The following is a 16,763-nucleotide window of genomic DNA, read 5'->3' on the forward strand; positions in this document are numbered from 1 at the left end:
AAAACATCCGCGAAGAAGCACATGCGGCAATGGAGATGGCCCAGAACGTCCTGGCCAAGAGAGTAAAAAGGAAGGGGGGTTCCTTCCGTAAAGGTCAGCTGGTATGGCTAGACTCCCGGAACTTGAAGCTGCCGTACCCGTCCAGGAAACTAGCCCCGAGGCGAGAAGGGCCGTTCAAAGTCCTAGATAAGATTGGAACAGTCGCGTACAAGCTAGACTTGCCTAGCACCTGGCGAGTCCACCCCGTTTTCCACGAATGGCTTCTATCTCCCTACTCAGAAATGGAGATCCATGGTCCGAACTACACGAGGCCACCCCCTGACCTTATCGAAGGCGAAGATAACTACGAAGTCGAAGCCATCATCGGACACCGAGAGAACAAGAGGATGCGACGCCGCGAATATCGCGTCAGGTGGAAGGGTTACTCAACAGCTGATGACTCATGGGAGCCCGAAGCGAACCTGACGGGGACGGCTGACGAAGTGTTGGCAGAGTATAAAAACAGGAAGGACTTGAGCTGAATCGATAGCAGCTCTACCCAGTCGCTACATCCCCACTCGCACCAACATGTCTTCCACCCTCTCGTTCCTCGACCAGTTCAACGCCCCCTCGACCGAAGGCGGGAAAAGGCTCTCAATCTACACCCCTAAGCACACCCACGTCGGCGACAGCACCTTGCTGACGCTCCTTCTCAGTAATCCCACCGACATTTTCAACAAGCTCAAAGCCCACAACCCCGAGGCAACCAATGCCACCGATCGCGCTGCACTAGAAGCGTACCTCTCCGCTCGCCATGAATACGACGAGGCTGTCAAGGCAGCCGACGAGGCCATCGACCATCACAAGCGACTCCTACGTCAACAGGACGACCGTGTCCTCACCGAGCTCATTCGACTCGACAATCTGAAAGTTGCCCATCGCTTTCAACCGCTCCTACCGCGCAGCATCCGGGCGCAACACAACAAATTCATCCCGCGCGCCATCCCCAACGCGTACTTACCCCTACCCGCACCCCTACCGACGTCTGCCTTCAAGCGCCCCCCGATCCCATCCCCTTTCCTCCAAGCAACACCGCGGAGCACTACCATCCCGGCTGACTGGCAACCCAACCCTGGTTGGACCCCGAAGGGAAGCTGCAGGCGATGCGGATCGTCTCGACACTGGGTACGGGACTGTCCGGACGTACGATGCGCAGGATGTGGAAAAGAAGCCCCTGGACACCTGGAGCGAGAGTGTGGAACCAGGCCGATGAAGCGACACGTATCCGCACCACCTGAAGAACCTGCGCGATGCGTGGGGGTGGTCGTCGACAACGTGTTCCTCGAAGGAATCATCAACGAGGCGAAGGAGAGGAAGGAGAAAGAAAGGCAGACGAAAGCGATACCCATCCCTCCACCGCGTAGCGCTAACCCCGAACCCCCCGCCAGTCCCGTCGCGGGACCTTCGCGCCCCCGCCCCGATACACCCGTCGTCTTTCGCAAAGTCGATCCCGACTGGACACCCGACACCACTCAATGGACGTGGGACAGCTCCTGGCCGAATCAGAAGCACCTCTCTGGCGAGGAATGGATGAACGTAGGGAGGAACGCGCGCAAGGAGTGGTTCGACGAAGAGGAGGACGACGGCGTAGATTGGGAGTTGTATGGAGATGGTGAGCAGTAAGTAGTCGAATGGGACTTCAACTCTGGTAGGGGGGTAATGAAACATTTGTCTTTCCGTTCTATTCCTTGTACTACTAGCGCCCATACTGGCGCCTGTCTTAGCGCTCACCCGCAGGTTGAACATTATGTAGCTTACATAATGGGGTCCGTGCGCACTTCGTGCCTGGTATCGTACTACTACGTTTCTTTCTTCACTAACACGACCACATAGACACGATGGTCCGTGCGCAGTCGGTACTTGTATAAGTAGTTGTACCATTAGTTGGTCGAACCCTAAGTTCGACCTAGTTATTCATTCAAGTCTCTGCTCCTCTTCGCTTGGAGTAGTGGTCATTCTCGACTTCCTCGCTCGATCTTCAGGACAACGCACTGTCCATAAGCCCTTGCTTGTCGTCTACGAGTCAGGCATCGATATAGGAGTATAGACCGTTGTATCAACGATCAGATTTGATGGGCAGCAGTGCACGGCACAGCTCGGGCTCTGCTGACACAGCCGCTCTGACTCACCGGCCCCCGGGGCTGCATCAGCATGCTGTGCACGGACCAGCTGCGCACGGACCAATGCGCACAGCCTGCCCTTATCTTCCCCTGTATATAAGCCGGCCTCTGCTGCCCTAGGGACCTCAGTTTCGACCTCTTGTCCCTAGGTCAGTAAGCTCCCTTTGTATCTTTTCCTTACTTCACTAACTAATACACTATCTTGTCCCTAGCCTTAGGTTTGAGCATTGCTCACCATCACTTCGGTGAGACCCAGTCAAATGCCCCCAGCCTTCGTGTTTGTTTGTCCTTGTCGCTTGACCCCAAGTCGCGACAATTTGTGATATATTACATGTAATCCAGGCTCCCATCGGGTGTCATGATGTATGGTACTTATGTAGCTAACTCCAGAATCTCACATGTACAATATTAATGACACCACATACCTGCCAGCTCATATACGACACAGCGAGCCCACAACTGTCCTGCAATCAAACTTTCATGGTGTCAGGTGAATTCGAGCTGGGAATCGGGTGGAAGAGATGGATAGCTACCATATGATACTCTGAATCCATCATGGCGCCATATGTGACCTAATTCAGCCTCCGGCTGAAAAGCGGGGGGCAGCTATAGAGCCGCGCCGCTGTGGCCACACAAGCGGCACCAGCTGCTGACCATACGGGCGCCAATTGGCGGTGTAGCAGTCGCGCAACAAGTGGCTGTCTTGAGCACACTGCATGCAGGAATCAATTTTCCTGCACAAAATATGAAATAAAAATCGAATTAAAAGCAAATAGCACCTATTGAATCTTACTGATGTTGAAATTGAATGGAAATTGAAGAAAAATCGAAGGAAAATTGAAAGAGACAATGGAAAATGGATTACATAATCGATTTTTCTTCGATTTCATTTCCATATTAGGCGCCGGAATACTGATTAGGTAAATTCACCTTTCTTTCGATTTTTATTTGATTTCTTGTACCAGAAAATCGAATACCGCATGCAGTGATTGGGACATATCGGAACATATTCCCCTGAAGAACATCATGCCAGACGGTGGTGGGTGTTTACAGACCTCGTATAACGAATGATAATTCATTATCTACATGGACAGTGCCAACAATCACATCGCTATTAATACTCCTGTGCTGCCATCCATCTTGATGTGTCAAAGGCTTGAACTTCATGAAGATTTCTAAGGACCTTGATCGGCCTCGTCGCATTCACAGCCTAAGAAGGGCTGTGCCGTATCCGACGGTATAAACATGTCGCATACTATGGCCTCCACAGTGCCCAGTATGTCTGGTGTACCTTTGCTCTCTGCCAGCTTGGCCTCCATCTGCATATCCAGCTTATTATATGGGATACATTTAGTTCTCTTCGTTCTCAACATCTTGCTGATGATGCGCAGTCGAGACTTCAATACCGTCCAATCGAGCCTATCCCCACGACCCATCTATTGTATGCCGAATTTTATTACTACCACGTTGCTCTTGGCTGGCAATACCTTCGTGAGTGGGCATTATTGAGTTGAGTGGTTGTGCCCTCATTCTTGTCATACGAATAGCACTGGATTGTTGCAGTCTTCCGCGTTTACCAGGCTTTCATCCTGTTTCACAACGGCAGCGAACCACTACCATTTTACAGTGATTTATCTCAAATCAGCGAATTGATTTTGACTGGTGCTCTTGTCTTTTGTGTCGTCGTCGGTGACGTTATGATTGTAAGTCTTCTTTGTGATCTCTCATATATTTTGTGCTACCCACTGCGCACACAAGATCCACAGACTCTGGGTGGTATGGGGATTCAACTACCTGGTGGTTATCTTCCCTTCTGCCGCAGTTGCCAGCATCCTAAGTTATTGATCATTCGGACCATCAAGACGAGAAATTTGACACTGTAATGGTTTCTCTAGTCTGTGGCATCGGCAACATTCATCAACTCTCGTTATCAAACCATAATGGAGTCACTAGCGATCAATGGGTCACCGCGAATTGTGTTTCTACCTTGTGGTACGTAGTGAATATCACATGCCAGCTGCGTTGGACTGAACAGACTCATGACAGCACGAATTTATACTGCACTGGTAAGAGTTGCCAATCACACCTCATCAATTGTCATATCTAGTCAACATTACCAATGTTCAGGTATGATCGCATGGAAGATATGGAGCATTCGTAGAGGTATCGGACGTTGTGGTGGCAGCAACTTAATGGTTTGTAATTGCCCTCTCTGTCGTCGATGATGGATTTGAAACCTGCGTGACAGAGGATGCTGGTTTTCGTTGTGGAAAGCGCTGCCCTTTACTCGTGAGTAATTGCTTGCCCTGCTTTGGAATATATCTTCCTGTTAAGCGGTACGCAGGTCATGGGCCTTGTTCTTTTTGGTGGCATTCGAAACACAATCGAGCCTCTAGTTCTTTGCCATCGAGACGGCTTGTCCTATGATTGGGATCACATACATGCTGATCAACGTGCGGATCAGCCTGGGATGGGCGCTAAGTCCAGGGGATATGGCTTACTGCTCTGATCCCAATTCTGATTCCAGCAGCCGATCCATATTATGTTGTGGGATGAAGAAATTCCACATGCTGGCGATGAAAACCACGCATATATTGTTCTATTACAAGGATGACGCGCACAAGCAGGAAAGGCCTTCTCATACAGATCCACCTGGCCCAAATTTATGTAACGAAGATCATCTCGTATAGTCTTCCGTTACCAAACGAGAACCGATGTATGTAGCTACTGGAACTTACCGCAGCGACAAAGTTGTCGTCTATGTGACAGGGAGGAAGCGAGCAAGCATTGTCTCATTAAGACCATCTAGACAGTCAACGGTACTGATGCACCACTCATAGTAATGTTAACGCTGTTCTCGAGGATATATGACACTTGATTTCTCGCCTTAAAATACAGTTTCGTGGGCGATGGGCATACCAGTAATCAAACTAAAACGAGAGCAAACACAAAAGATTTCGACCACTAAGACCTGAGGTTCCAATCATAATATAGCCTGCATTTCCGACACTTACCATAATTGAAAGATCACCAAAAGACCGTCACGATGTACACAGTTAGGCAATCACTTTTGCGCTGTCGGATGATCATTAACTTCAGCAGAAGTAATCAGTAAATAAATCATTGCACGGGTATGTTAGCAACCGGAGAGTAACACTACATTTCCGTAGGTGGTATGGCGACGTTAGTGTACATTATAACGATGAGCTCCATGCAGACATCAAGCCACCACTTGAGATAGAAGTGGTAGATGACCACGATCAGGCGGTCGATGTTGATGAGGCGGCAAGTGTCAGCTTCATGAATCCTCGTGCTTGATAGCGCTCCAAGATGGCACAGTACGACAAGCTCCTTGTCAAATGCTGGCGAGGGGCCCTGCTCGAGACTTCCGCCTGGAACATCAGGCATCCTCTTGTGGCGCTCGTAGATGCGATGGTAATGGGACGCGATGCCCTCAGTTATCATCCACTCGGTGATGTCCTTCGGGAGATAGAACGATATTGTCGACCCAACGACCAGTCTAATCACCCAGCGCTTCCGGTACCAGCCATGCGGCGAACAGGTCCTCTTCCGCAGGAATTGTCTCATCGTCTGCAGTGCAAGAGGTATCGTGGTGCAGCGGAACCTCAACCGCAGTAGATGCCTGTGTGTCGGCCTCAAGGAGAGTACGATCGTCGGCGATGTTGACCGTTCCAGGACTAGGAGAAGCAGTACCCAGCATGTCCACGGCTGGGAGACGTGGAGAGTGTTGGGGAGAAACGCGCTGTTGAGGGCCAGCCGATTGCCTGCCTGGTGAGGGTGTGCTCGGCGTCGACATAGCCGATGTGGTCACTGATGCCTCGATGATGACCTCAGCAGATTCCGCCACTGCAGGGATTCCTGAGGTCGGTAGATTGTCGCTAACACGGAGCGACACACCTGTGAGTCTCGGAGAAGTCGCGATTATACGCAACGAGTCCGACGTTCCTTGCTCAGCGTCCGTAACGCTCTGCGATGGCAACGGCGAAGACACCGTTGATACGGTCAAAGGGCCTGCAGATGGCGGCCGTTCACTCGAGACGCCCGCCGATGATGACGGCTCTGGAGTCGCTGGAGTGGCAACACTACCCGGGCGAGGTAGAGGCTGGCCGAAAATAGTTGACTGTGAGCCCTCCTTGGCTCCCCTATATAACGCAAAGCAGACAAAGGATGAGCGATGATACAATACACGGGGACAATACACTCACTTGCACTTCTCCGCGTGCCGCCCTACCGTGTCTTTACGGTAGTACCATTGAAACTTCATCCTGCATCGTGGGCACCTCCAGATGGTCAAAGGGCCATGGGCCGCCAGAATGTGGCGGCTCAGTTGACCCGCTGACACCTCTGCCGACATCTCCGCGCAGGATGGCCAGGGACACCTTACCCTCGACAAGTGCGCGTGGTGCTTCTCGAGGTGGGTACTGGGCGCCTCTCTGCCCAGTCCAATCTTCATTGTACAGCCGGGGACTCCGCACTGATACGGGACCTGAGGCTCGGACTCCTCTACGACCAAGATCGGGCGCCTATCCGTATCTGGCAGTGCGGCCACGCCTTCGTCCGACGAAGGGGTTCCATCGGCAATGTTCTCGTCCACTCCGTCGCGCAGTGTATTCCGTGATGAGGCTGCAGCACGCCCTTTTCCTTTCTTTGTGCGCTTCGACGAAGGCGCCCCGCTCGTGGATAGACCAGCGCCATCAGTCCGCCGACGCTTCGTCCCGCGCCTCGCAGGAGGGGCAGGAACGATGGGCTGCGGAAGGGGTATATCGCTCAGCGGCGCTGGAGGATGCGATCTCTCAGCATGAGCGTGGCTGGCCCGTGGGTGCAGCAATTGACCGGCAGCAGAAGAACTGCTGAGACAAAACGACAGTGTGGCGTCAGCCCATCGGCGCCACAGGCCAACAATGTCAATCCTCACCTTGGTATAGGGGCCGGAGCCGGCCCGGGAGCCCGCGCACGGCCATGGCCGTCATGGCTGACGACCCGATGGGTGGACGTGCTCGCAGTAGAGGACTCTGCGTGCGAGTGTGGCGTCCCGCGCCTGAGCCGACTTGGGATGCGCACCTCGTCGAAGACATCGTCTGACTCGGTGGCATTGGGAACGTTGAATGTTCCAGTGATGTGGTGGGGGAAGGTGGCGTTGGATCGGGTCGGGGTGTTGGATGCCCCTGCCACGCGAGACGGGCTCGCATGAGACTTGCCGGACTCGCCAGCTGCGCTTGGGCGTGGCGAAGAGGAGGTTGGAGTAGTCGACGGCCCTGCAATGGGTTCGCTATCAAAGCGCACCACGGTTAGTCTCCACAACCTAAGCGTTGCCACAGATCGACGCGTCGAAGCGGCAACTCACTCGGTGGCGGGGCTGCGGGATGTGTTTGTGGACATTATGTTGGAGTCGTGATTGTGATATGGATAGAGAGTAAAGTATCCCGGACTCGGCACAGGGTTGGCGGTGCGCGTGTGGGTTGCGGTTGTGAAGAGCAGAGCGGAAAGTGTTGTGGCCCCGTATTTCTACCCACGTGCGGAATCTGAACTTTAGCCCCAGGGCTTGCACTGTCAACGGGCGTAACGTGACCGCGTTGTGCGTTAGCCACAGCGTTCGGACGCGTCAGTCGTGAGTTCTCCTGATTTGGACATTCCCCGCCTCAGGAGTAGGGATTCAGAACATTGTGATTTCTACCGTCAGAAGGCAGGATTGGGAACATGGGGGCTGTGGCTGTGGCCTAAGGTCAGCCTTCTCGGTCTACTAACAAGTTTGGCTACTCACATGTAAAATCTTCCTCTACGCGCTTTGACCGGTGACACCAACACACATACTGGCTCAGTCGCGGTTCGTGGTCTACGACGCTGTGGCGAGCCTTGATGCATGATCATGATCGTCCCGAGACGCGGTCTCCTTCAGCCTGAAGGTACGAATAATACGCTCATTCCCTTGTTTGTGTTTTCAGTTTCTGCTTGTCAGCACCACTGTGCTAGAGACCATCTTGCGATTAATTACATCACATCACATACGACCTGGCCTTGTACGATCAAGGTGCATTGATTGGGTTACACTCGCTCTGAATGGCGCTGGTATTGATTGAACACTGATTATCTATTCTGCGAGCATATCAACGATGGTGGGCGACGTCGAAGCTATCGTTCATGCCGGTTGTCGGTGCAGCATCGGTGTAGCTGAACATAGACATAGCTCTCATCCGCAATCCACAAAGATACACCTCTGCTCCCCGGGTGCATCAGTGTCGCTTTCGCGTGCGATAGGATACGACTCACATGGGATCCGCGTAGGAAGACGCAACTGCGCAGACACAAGATCGGCGGCTCGCTGATGCCAATTGGCCACGCAAGGGACATTTTACAAGCGAGATTGGACGCTCATATATGTCTCCACTCATCAAACTCATCAAACGGCGGCGCCAGTGATGGTGTGCTTCTTGCCCATGCGAAAGTGTCATGCAAGGCTGTCGTCGACTCGACAGATGGCTCTGGATGAACGCGTGCCCGTCGGTAAGTACCGCTTACAGCGATTTCACTGTGTGGGATTGACAGTTTGGGGCGGGAACAGAAGGATAATGCAATCAGTAAGCGGCGAAGGCACTGATGGATCTTCATGAATAAGTACACTCGTCTGAGACTCAGGCGCCGCTCCCGGTGACTCAGGAACAGAGATCTGGTCGCAATCCGCGTCCTGGTGACAAATGCGGGATGGACAGCGGGCATAACATGAAACAAGGCCGCGACCGACACATCAACACGAATTTGCCAAAGGCGACCGACCGCTTGCTTCTACCACGCATGATGGGCATTGTCCATCTGCATCATGGCGTCCTGTTTAGCTTGGTTGCTGCAGCCCGAGGGCGACCGCGCCAGCGTCTCGCTCAGGGCGCCCGAATCGAAAGCGGTGCTATTGACAGACACCGCACCGCGTGTGCTTGTTGCCCCCTGCCAGCAGCGCATGAAGACGTAGGCGGTACCGCAGCAACGACACAAATTCATTGCAGGTCGTGCAAGGAGAGGGATGTGGTCGCAAAACACGGCGGGCGATGCCCACATGAGTGCGGCCAACGAGCGGGTAGTGACCGAGATGGAGGCGAGAGCGCGCGTGTCAGAGCAACGCGCGGGGGGCAGCACATGGGTGATCGTCCGGCTAGCAGCATGATGGCGCCCCGATCGCCATACATAAGGGACCACGGTGTCCTGCGAGCCCGCCTGAGCCTCCTCCACGTCCTGGGCTCGTTTCTGCTACCGTATCTCCCTTAATCCCAGGGCTCAGAGCCCCAGAACGACTCGACGCCATTCAATCGCTGGTCGATTGCACGTCCACAGGATATCCATACGCTCTCCCAACTCCATCTACGAAACACTCCTTACGACCCCAGTTTCACGACCACCATGCCCGCACGTCCCAACAAAACATCGCGCGAACACATCACAGAAGTCGCGATGGCCATCGCAGAGGAGGTCGCCGCGCTCAGTCGTGCGCGCCAGCCGATCGCCATCGATGAGGCCCTCATGCTCGCGAGCCTGGACCCCGGCGCCGTCGTCGAGCTGCACGCGTGGCTCCAGGCGCTCTACGACTGGCAAGACGAAAAGAGACTGCTGTTTGACGAGGAGATCACTGCCGAGGGGCTCGCTCGGGACATTGTGGACAGTAAACCAGACGTAGACGTGCCCCCGACGCCCGCGGTGCGCATCGAGTCGTGTGACCAACCGACGCGCAGCACGTCCTGCCCGCCAGCATCTCAGGCGAGCGAGGGTACGTTCCTCGACATCGGCATGGCGCCGTACGAGTCGTGGACGGGGAACAGGTCACGGAAAGCAAGGTGCGCCCGCTTTGCATGATCGCGAGTGCCCCTCTGACCGCGATTGGACTGACAGCGTGATCTACGGCCTGCTTGGTCTCGGCCTACTTGGGTCGCCGCTCTCGCCATCGCTACAGTCGCCCCGAAGTGCGGTCACCCTCACGTCCTCCTCGCTTGACCCGCGTGCGCCATCGTCGGCGTACACGCCCATCTTCTCACCGTGGCTCAAGGCGCTGCGTATCCCTGGCATCGAGCCCCTGCAGTCGCCATGGGTCCCGAACGCGCCGCACCGGAGCTCGGACGGCCTCTGGGCATTCCCGCAGTCGCCCCGCGACTACCCCTGTTAGTGGCTGCTCCGCCGCCTCGGACACACTGGTATGGACTCGCGAAATTCGGACACTTTCATGATGGACTCTGGGACTCACGCACGCGTATGTTATATCTTGTTGGACGTTCTCATCTGAGCCTTGGGTGGACCCGCCGAGTTGCGTTCACGCTCGTTCTACGATACGTTGTACGGAAACGTCACTAATACGAGCTTTTTGGTGTGGAGGCTCCAATAAAACCGCTGGTGAAGCGCTGCTTGCGACAAACAGGTAGAGGGTTTTCTTCAAAGGCTTGTACCTTATCTTCACCATCCATCAGCGACATCAGTGGTATCAATGCTGACCAAGTTGGAACGATGAGATTCACCCGGCAAACGGGAGAATGAAGACTGCTTTGACAAGAAGAGTTTCTCTTCCAAATGTGCTTACTTATCGTTTGTGCTGCACTGTGGGAGTCTAGCCTTGACCAAGTCTTGACCTATGGTCGGGAGAACCCCGCGTACATAGTCAATATATTGCTGTCTCTTGACGTCTGATCTAAAGCTCTTGCAAGACATCATCCTTTGTAAATTATGCAATCTCGACATCCTGTAAGTGCGTTTGGTTACGTGACTGCCTGATACAAACGCGTGACGTCACAGACTCACACGGGGAGCGCGCACGAATCGTCACGTTTCAATTCAGAGCCGCCAAAGTGGTCTGTCGTCGAGCATCTCGCCGCAAACCACGTACGACCGCCGTGGGTTCACAGCTATGTCGACAGCGGACGGCAAGGTGAACGGCCGCAGTGCACATGCACGTGCGATACTGGGTCCCGAGCTGTATGCCCGTCTCTCGGGGACCAAGGTGCTTCTGGTCGGGGCGGGAGGGATTGGCTGCGAGTTGCGTGAGTAGACAGACTTGTGCTAATAGGGATCGGAATCTCATCCGCTTGATTCTCTGCATGGCACCCCGCGCGACTGGGACCTGGATGATGTATGGTCACTTTTGGTGCTGCAGTGAAGAACATCGTTCTAACCGGCTTTGGGCATATCACACTCCTTGACTTGGACACCATCGACCTATCGAATCTCAATCGCCAGTTTCTGTTCCGAAAGAAGGACGTCAAGCAGAGCAAGGCGATGGTGTGTCTCACTGGGTGGCTCCCTTTGACCGCGTTCAACGTCCCCCCTTCAGGTTGCCGCACGAACGGCGGCGGCATTCAATCCAAATGTGAAGATCGCGCCCATACACGGAAATATCAAGGAGCCCCAGTTCGATATTGCGTGGTTCAGGAACTTCGACATCGTGCTGAACGCTCTGGATAACTTAGGTGTGTAGAAGCGTCTGTGGGCGACTTCCCGTGCTCAATTCCATTATTGAACTCATGTGGATGCGGGGTGTCCGCCTCAGATGCACGTCGGCATGTCAATAAGATGTGCATGGCGGCAAACGTACCTCTAGTCGAGTCGGGCACCGCAGGGTACCTTGGCCAGGTCCAGCCTATCATCAAGGTGCGTGCGCTCTCAGGATTCCATGATTTGCATATGGTATCAGTCTTACTCCTGAGTGTCATCTGATTCTGGTTCGTGCCTGGCCAGGATCGTGCTGAATGCTTCGACTGTATACCCAAGCCTACGCCAAAGACATTTCCTGTGTGCACCATCCGGTCGACGCCCTCCCAGCCGATTCACTGTATCGTCTGGGCGAAGAGTTACCTGATGCCGTATGTCCACATTTTTCTCCGACGCTCCTAACGCTCAGAGTCCGCCGTGGCACCCTTTTGTGCGCATACAGCCAGCTATTTGGCGAAGACGAGAATGCTGGCGGTGAGCTAGACGAGGCAGAAAAGCAAGGCGAGAACGGTAGGTTGCAGATTGCCCAGCGGCAGCCACGGGTAGCTGATTGTGTCCCCATAGCACAAGAGATCGCCACCCTCCGCAAAGAAGCACTCGCGTTCAAGGCGGTTCGTGCTGCCTTGCGCACGCCTCATGAAGACGGCTCATCCAGTGCGGCCAGGATAGTCTTCCAAAAGGTGGTTTTTCTTCCTTGAGTGCAGCTCCTCGCCTTTCATGACTTGGTGGAATGCTGATGATAGGCTATTAGGTCTTCCACTCGGACATCCTCAGCCTCTTGTCCATGGCGGACATGTGGCGGTCGCGTGCCCCGCCCACACCTTTGGACTTTGATGCCATCAAGGCCGGGACGTTCGCTGTCGAGAGGAAGGGTCAGGCGGAAGCCGCCACGAATGGCAATGGGAGCTCAAGTCGTCATGCAAACGGCGCGAAGTCCAACGGCTCCGATTCTCAAGCAAGCGGCAGCGCCAGTACAGAGAAAATGCTGAACGGAGTAGCGTCTTCGACTGGCTCTCATTCGTCTGCGGGGCTGAAAGACCAGCGAGCCCTCTCATTGCAAGATAACCTCGAGCTATTCGTATCCAGGCAAGTACTATGTGCACTGTTGCGGATGCTAGAGCAGAAAACTTGATGGTGGCGGCTCTCAGTGCTGAACGCCTGGCTGCTCGCTTGCGAGCAGGTGAAGACACAATATCGTTCGATAAGGACGATGATGATACTCTGGACTTCGTCACCGCCGCTTCGAACCTGCGCTCAATTGCGTATGGCATCCCAGGCAAGAGCCGGTGGGAGGTCAAGGGTACGTCGGCCTTCAACGATTGTTTACCTGCCGCTGACAAGCGCCGACAGAGATGGCGGGGAACATCATCCCCGCGATTGCCACGACAAATGCGATCATTGCAGGGCTAATCGTCTTGCAAGCGTTCCACCTGCTGCGCAAATCGTATAATGCGCTGCGCAACGTCCATGTACAGTTCAAACCTACTATGCCGCTCAGCGCGATCGGCATGAGCCAGCCGAATCCGAACTGCGGTGTTTGCAGGGACACGTACACGGAGATCCTGTGCGATCCGGCGCGTGTAACCCTCGGCGAGGTCGTCCATAGTATCTTGGGCGATGGCGGCGAGGCCGGGGGCACTGGCAAACGCGATGTCAGCGTGTATGAGGACAAGCGGGTGCTGAGCGATCCGGATTGGGACGATAACAACGAGCGGACGCTCGAAAGCCTCAACGTCACAAGAGGCAAGTTCTTGTCGATTGTGGATGACGAGGGCGAGTATGCGACGATTCAAGTCGGAATCGGCGTGCTGCCGTAAGTATTGCCTGCCCTTTTCTTAATAACAACTGAGCATCTCGAATTAGGCCAAACCATCTTATCGATAGTCCTGCCTTGATTTTACCCTCGCCATTACCCTCGCCACCCAAAAAGGCCAAGGCAGTGGCGCCGCGTCCTGTTACTCCACAGCCGACTGCCGTGAAACGGTCGGCACCCGACGACGACGACGACGTTGAGCCGGCCGCGAAACGAGTGAAGACGAATGGCGCTATGTCGAGTGGACTCATAACCACCCCGAGCAAGAAGAGGAAGTTGGAGGAAGACGGGCTCATCCTGCTAGAGGATGCCACCGAGAAGCTGGACGATGATGTTATAGTGATCGAATAATCCGAGGGATCGCTGCGTTGACTTGCCCTGTGCTATTGTACATTCACACTAAACCCGTTATTTTTATCTGCTGTCTCTTCGCTGTTTATCCTGAGCCACACATGCATCATCTATCTTGGACACGTATAGCAGCATATGCCTTCCCTTTTCATGTCTATTTAAGTTCATGCTGGCAATACAACCACATTGTTGTATAAAATGCGTGAGCCAATCTCCTATGTGGGCGGCTCAATCTCAAGATCTACATCGCTGCCATCCAAATCGACCGTAGCGGTCTGTACCACCGTCAAGTGAACAGCCCTACCGAACACTGCTGCCTCTTCCCTCTCTAGATCGTCATCGTCACTCAAGCCATAATACTCAATGGGTATATCGCGATGCGATTGCGAGGTACTTGAAGATGTGGGGGAAGTCTTAGAGGACGAATTCTCCGGACGATGAACGCATGATTTCTTCTTGCCCGGTCTTGGCCCCAATTGAATGTTTTTTCTCGAAGCTTGCAACGCTGCCAGAGCATCCAACTGAACGCGTCATGGGTTGAGCACCCGCCTCACAGGAGCTATGACTCGCAGAGAAGACATACCTTGCCTTGCACCTTAACATCGGCCGACCTCTTCCCATCCTTCACTGTCGGATCGAACCCAAGCTGCCGGATCAGCTGAGCAGAATACACGTTCTTGCGTGGCCTCTTCTCATCATCGTCGTTAACCTCATCCGCATCGCGCTCTCCATCCGACCCGTCCGACAGATCTTGGAGCTTCCGCTTCCCCTTTTTTCTGCTATCACCGCTCTTATCTGTCTTGACCGCCATTTGTTTACCATACGCCCGCGCAGTCATGAGCGCCCTCGTCCCCTCCTTGTCACTCTTGAGCAGCTTCTGCAATGCAAGGTCGGCATCCTTTGCCGAGATCTTCCGTGAAGCTTTCGCCTGCGCTTCACGCCCCATCGCTTCAGATACGAACAGAGACTTCGAGTCGTTGCTGCCTGAGACAATGTGCCCCGAGACGACATATGTCGCATGTCCCCCGCTATCGTCGGCAGGCTTGAGACCCCACTGTCGTGCTGCATCAAAGGCGGGCTTCCTCTTTTTGGCCACAGCCGACATGCCGGAGGTACTGTAAGAGGATCTCAGCTCGCGGCTGCAGATAAATCTGATACAGAGCAGCATACCCTGTAGAGAACTCGGCACGTCCGGCACGCTTTCTCTCAACGGCATGCTGGATGTGGTAGTCGCACACGTCGGAGACGCGCCGGTCACACCAGCTGCCACACGCCGAACCGTCCCTCTTGACTGCCTTGCACATACCAAGGTCTTGGGAGTAGCCGATGACGGCTATGGAGTTGACAGAATCTGGCGTGATGGCGAGGATGTTGTCCGTTGGATGTGGCGCATCTGCAGAGCGCTGTTACGGTCTTAGCATGAGACGCTACCGTTTAAGTGAGGAGCGTACCTGAAAGGGCTTGAGTATCCGCGGATTCAAGAACGCCACGACAGCACCCTCTCTGAGAACAGACATCTTCTCGAATGCCCCTCTACTTCCTCCCTTATATATCTTCTCCTTCCTGCCGTTCTCCTTCGTGACCAAATCATAGCGATCGGCCTCGAACAGCAGGAGCGAAAGCGACGCGTCGCCTCGTATGACGGCTTTGCCCCCTGTGGCAGACGACGAGCCCGAACGACAACCAAAGTCCACCAGCTTCATGTTGACGTACTTCTTGCCGCTTGGCTTCGGCGGATCCTCCTTTCGTGGCCGCTTTCCCTTTGCTGCTGTCACATCTTTCTTACCTGTCGCTGTCCCATCTAGTGGCAGCTGATCAATGGTACTCCCTTCCTCGTCGCCATCAAAAGTTTTATCCTCTCGCCCCAGTCCAACAGGAGCCTGGCTTTGCTTGACCTTGCTGCGCTCAGCGACAACAGCGATTGTTAGCCAGTCACCAGCTACTGGTACATCATAGCCTTGTTTGTTAGGCAAAAGACGGACCACAGAATAGAGTTTCGAAGGCGAGAGATAGTATCGGCCACGCAGGTATTCCTGGAAGTCCTCGTGAGGGGTAGAACGGGATCTGTCACTCTGTTGAGCCCATCTTGATGATACTGTAGATGAAATGTAGCACTCACGACAATCGAATGCCGGAGTTCGGCTCCAACTTCTCAAAGCGTGGATCATCGAACGGAGGCTTGTGTTCATAAGGGCCGGGAACCAAATCCTCCACGAGTGCCAGTCGATCGTCGCGAGGTAGTGCTTCTATGCTCGCGCCTTCCACAGGTACATTCGGGGCAGGCTTCTCTGCGAAGCCAGAGGAGCGCGTCGCTGTAACATCGACCGGTTGCGTCTTCAGTTTGGCATGTGCACTCGCTAGTTTCTGAAGCACGGTGGACGGAGCAGGCTTGCACGGCTGCACAGACGATAAAAGCTGTGGCGATGAAGAGTGGACAGCGGTATTGGGTTTAGGGCGCCGACTATCCTTCGCTCGAGGGGGATCGCGTGATAGCTTGCGTTTCTCTGGAGAGAAGGTATCAGTTTGAGGATGCATATGAAGCGTATGTTAATTACTTGGAGAAGGAGTGGAAGGAACTATCACTCCGGGCGTCGGCCTGCTCCTCTTAGGTGATGAAGGTGGTTCAAACGCAGCTTCGCTGGGATTGTTCAGTTGTGCCTGCAAAGCAGCAATCTGTCTTCGGATCTCGGCTTGGTTTTGTGCCTCACGCTCTCTCTTGCTTGAAGAAGACTCCATATGCCAAAGGAAAGCGTGCGGTACAGCTGCGGTGACGTTGGCAACAAGAGATGTAGATGCACACGAGCTAGACCGTTCGTAGCCGAGTCCGAGTGAACAGGAAGCAGATTTCCTCGAATGCTAAAGTAAATTTATTGGCGAGTGGAACAACAATCAAGATGAGCACAAGTTGGTCGCTCTAACGAAGTTTCGACGCGTCCTGCAACGCGTCGCTAAAGTGGTCAACA

General features: G+C 54.1%; 5 protein-coding genes across 5 annotated transcripts; 3 read left to right on the plus strand and 2 right to left on the minus strand.

The window, feature by feature from the left end:
- Positions 1 to 3,404: 3,404 nt before the first annotated feature.
- On the plus strand, positions 3,405 to 5,134 carry POSPLADRAFT_1046622 (hypothetical protein; the record flags this gene model as incomplete). The annotated part of the gene is made up of 8 exons (XM_024479085.1): positions 3,405 to 3,435; positions 3,514 to 3,650; positions 3,707 to 3,862; positions 4,055 to 4,151; positions 4,287 to 4,354; positions 4,408 to 4,448; positions 4,769 to 4,875; positions 5,058 to 5,134. 8 exons carry the CDS (start codon positions 3,405 to 3,407, stop codon positions 5,132 to 5,134), a joined length of 714 nt encoding a protein of 237 aa, XP_024339044.1.
- A 181-nt stretch (positions 5,135 to 5,315) lies between these two features.
- On the minus strand, positions 5,316 to 7,559 carry POSPLADRAFT_1046623 (hypothetical protein; the record flags this gene model as incomplete). Its single annotated transcript, XM_024479086.1, has 5 exons — positions 5,316 to 5,750; positions 5,785 to 6,322; positions 6,386 to 6,927; positions 7,242 to 7,449; positions 7,525 to 7,559. 5 exons carry the CDS (start codon positions 7,557 to 7,559, stop codon positions 5,316 to 5,318), a joined length of 1,758 nt encoding a protein of 585 aa, XP_024339045.1.
- Positions 7,560 to 9,385: 1,826 nt separating this feature from the next.
- On the plus strand, positions 9,386 to 10,541 carry POSPLADRAFT_1039989 (hypothetical protein). Its single transcript, XM_024477643.1, has 2 exons — positions 9,386 to 9,997; positions 10,053 to 10,541. Exons 1-2 carry the CDS (start codon positions 9,567 to 9,569, stop codon positions 10,321 to 10,323), a joined length of 702 nt encoding a protein of 233 aa, XP_024339046.1. The 5' UTR covers positions 9,386 to 9,566; the 3' UTR covers positions 10,324 to 10,541.
- A 514-nt stretch (positions 10,542 to 11,055) lies between these two features.
- Positions 11,056 to 13,800, plus strand: POSPLADRAFT_1056837 (hypothetical protein; the record flags this gene model as incomplete). The annotated part of the gene is made up of 11 exons (XM_024480843.1): positions 11,056 to 11,188; positions 11,302 to 11,426; positions 11,479 to 11,614; positions 11,695 to 11,795; positions 11,883 to 12,007; positions 12,079 to 12,146; positions 12,201 to 12,316; positions 12,388 to 12,733; positions 12,817 to 12,936; positions 12,987 to 13,449; positions 13,500 to 13,800. The coding sequence occupies 11 exons, from the start codon at positions 11,056 to 11,058 to the stop codon at positions 13,798 to 13,800; spliced, it is 2,034 nt and encodes a 677-aa protein (XP_024339047.1).
- Positions 13,801 to 14,015: 215 nt separating this feature from the next.
- On the minus strand, positions 14,016 to 16,536 carry POSPLADRAFT_1142839 (hypothetical protein; the record flags this gene model as incomplete). Its single annotated transcript, XM_024485478.1, has 8 exons — positions 14,016 to 14,321; positions 14,384 to 14,576; positions 14,625 to 14,915; positions 14,971 to 15,203; positions 15,252 to 15,568; positions 15,626 to 15,864; positions 15,920 to 16,304; positions 16,356 to 16,536. The coding sequence occupies 8 exons, from the start codon at positions 16,534 to 16,536 to the stop codon at positions 14,016 to 14,018; spliced, it is 2,145 nt and encodes a 714-aa protein (XP_024339048.1).
- Between the last annotated feature and the right edge of the window lie 227 nt (positions 16,537 to 16,763).

Source organism: Postia placenta (genome assembly GCF_002117355.1).
Source record: "Postia placenta MAD-698-R-SB12 unplaced genomic scaffold POSPLAscaffold_7, whole genome shotgun sequence".
Classification (NCBI taxonomy): domain Eukaryota; kingdom Fungi; phylum Basidiomycota; class Agaricomycetes; order Polyporales; family Adustoporiaceae; genus Rhodonia; species Rhodonia placenta.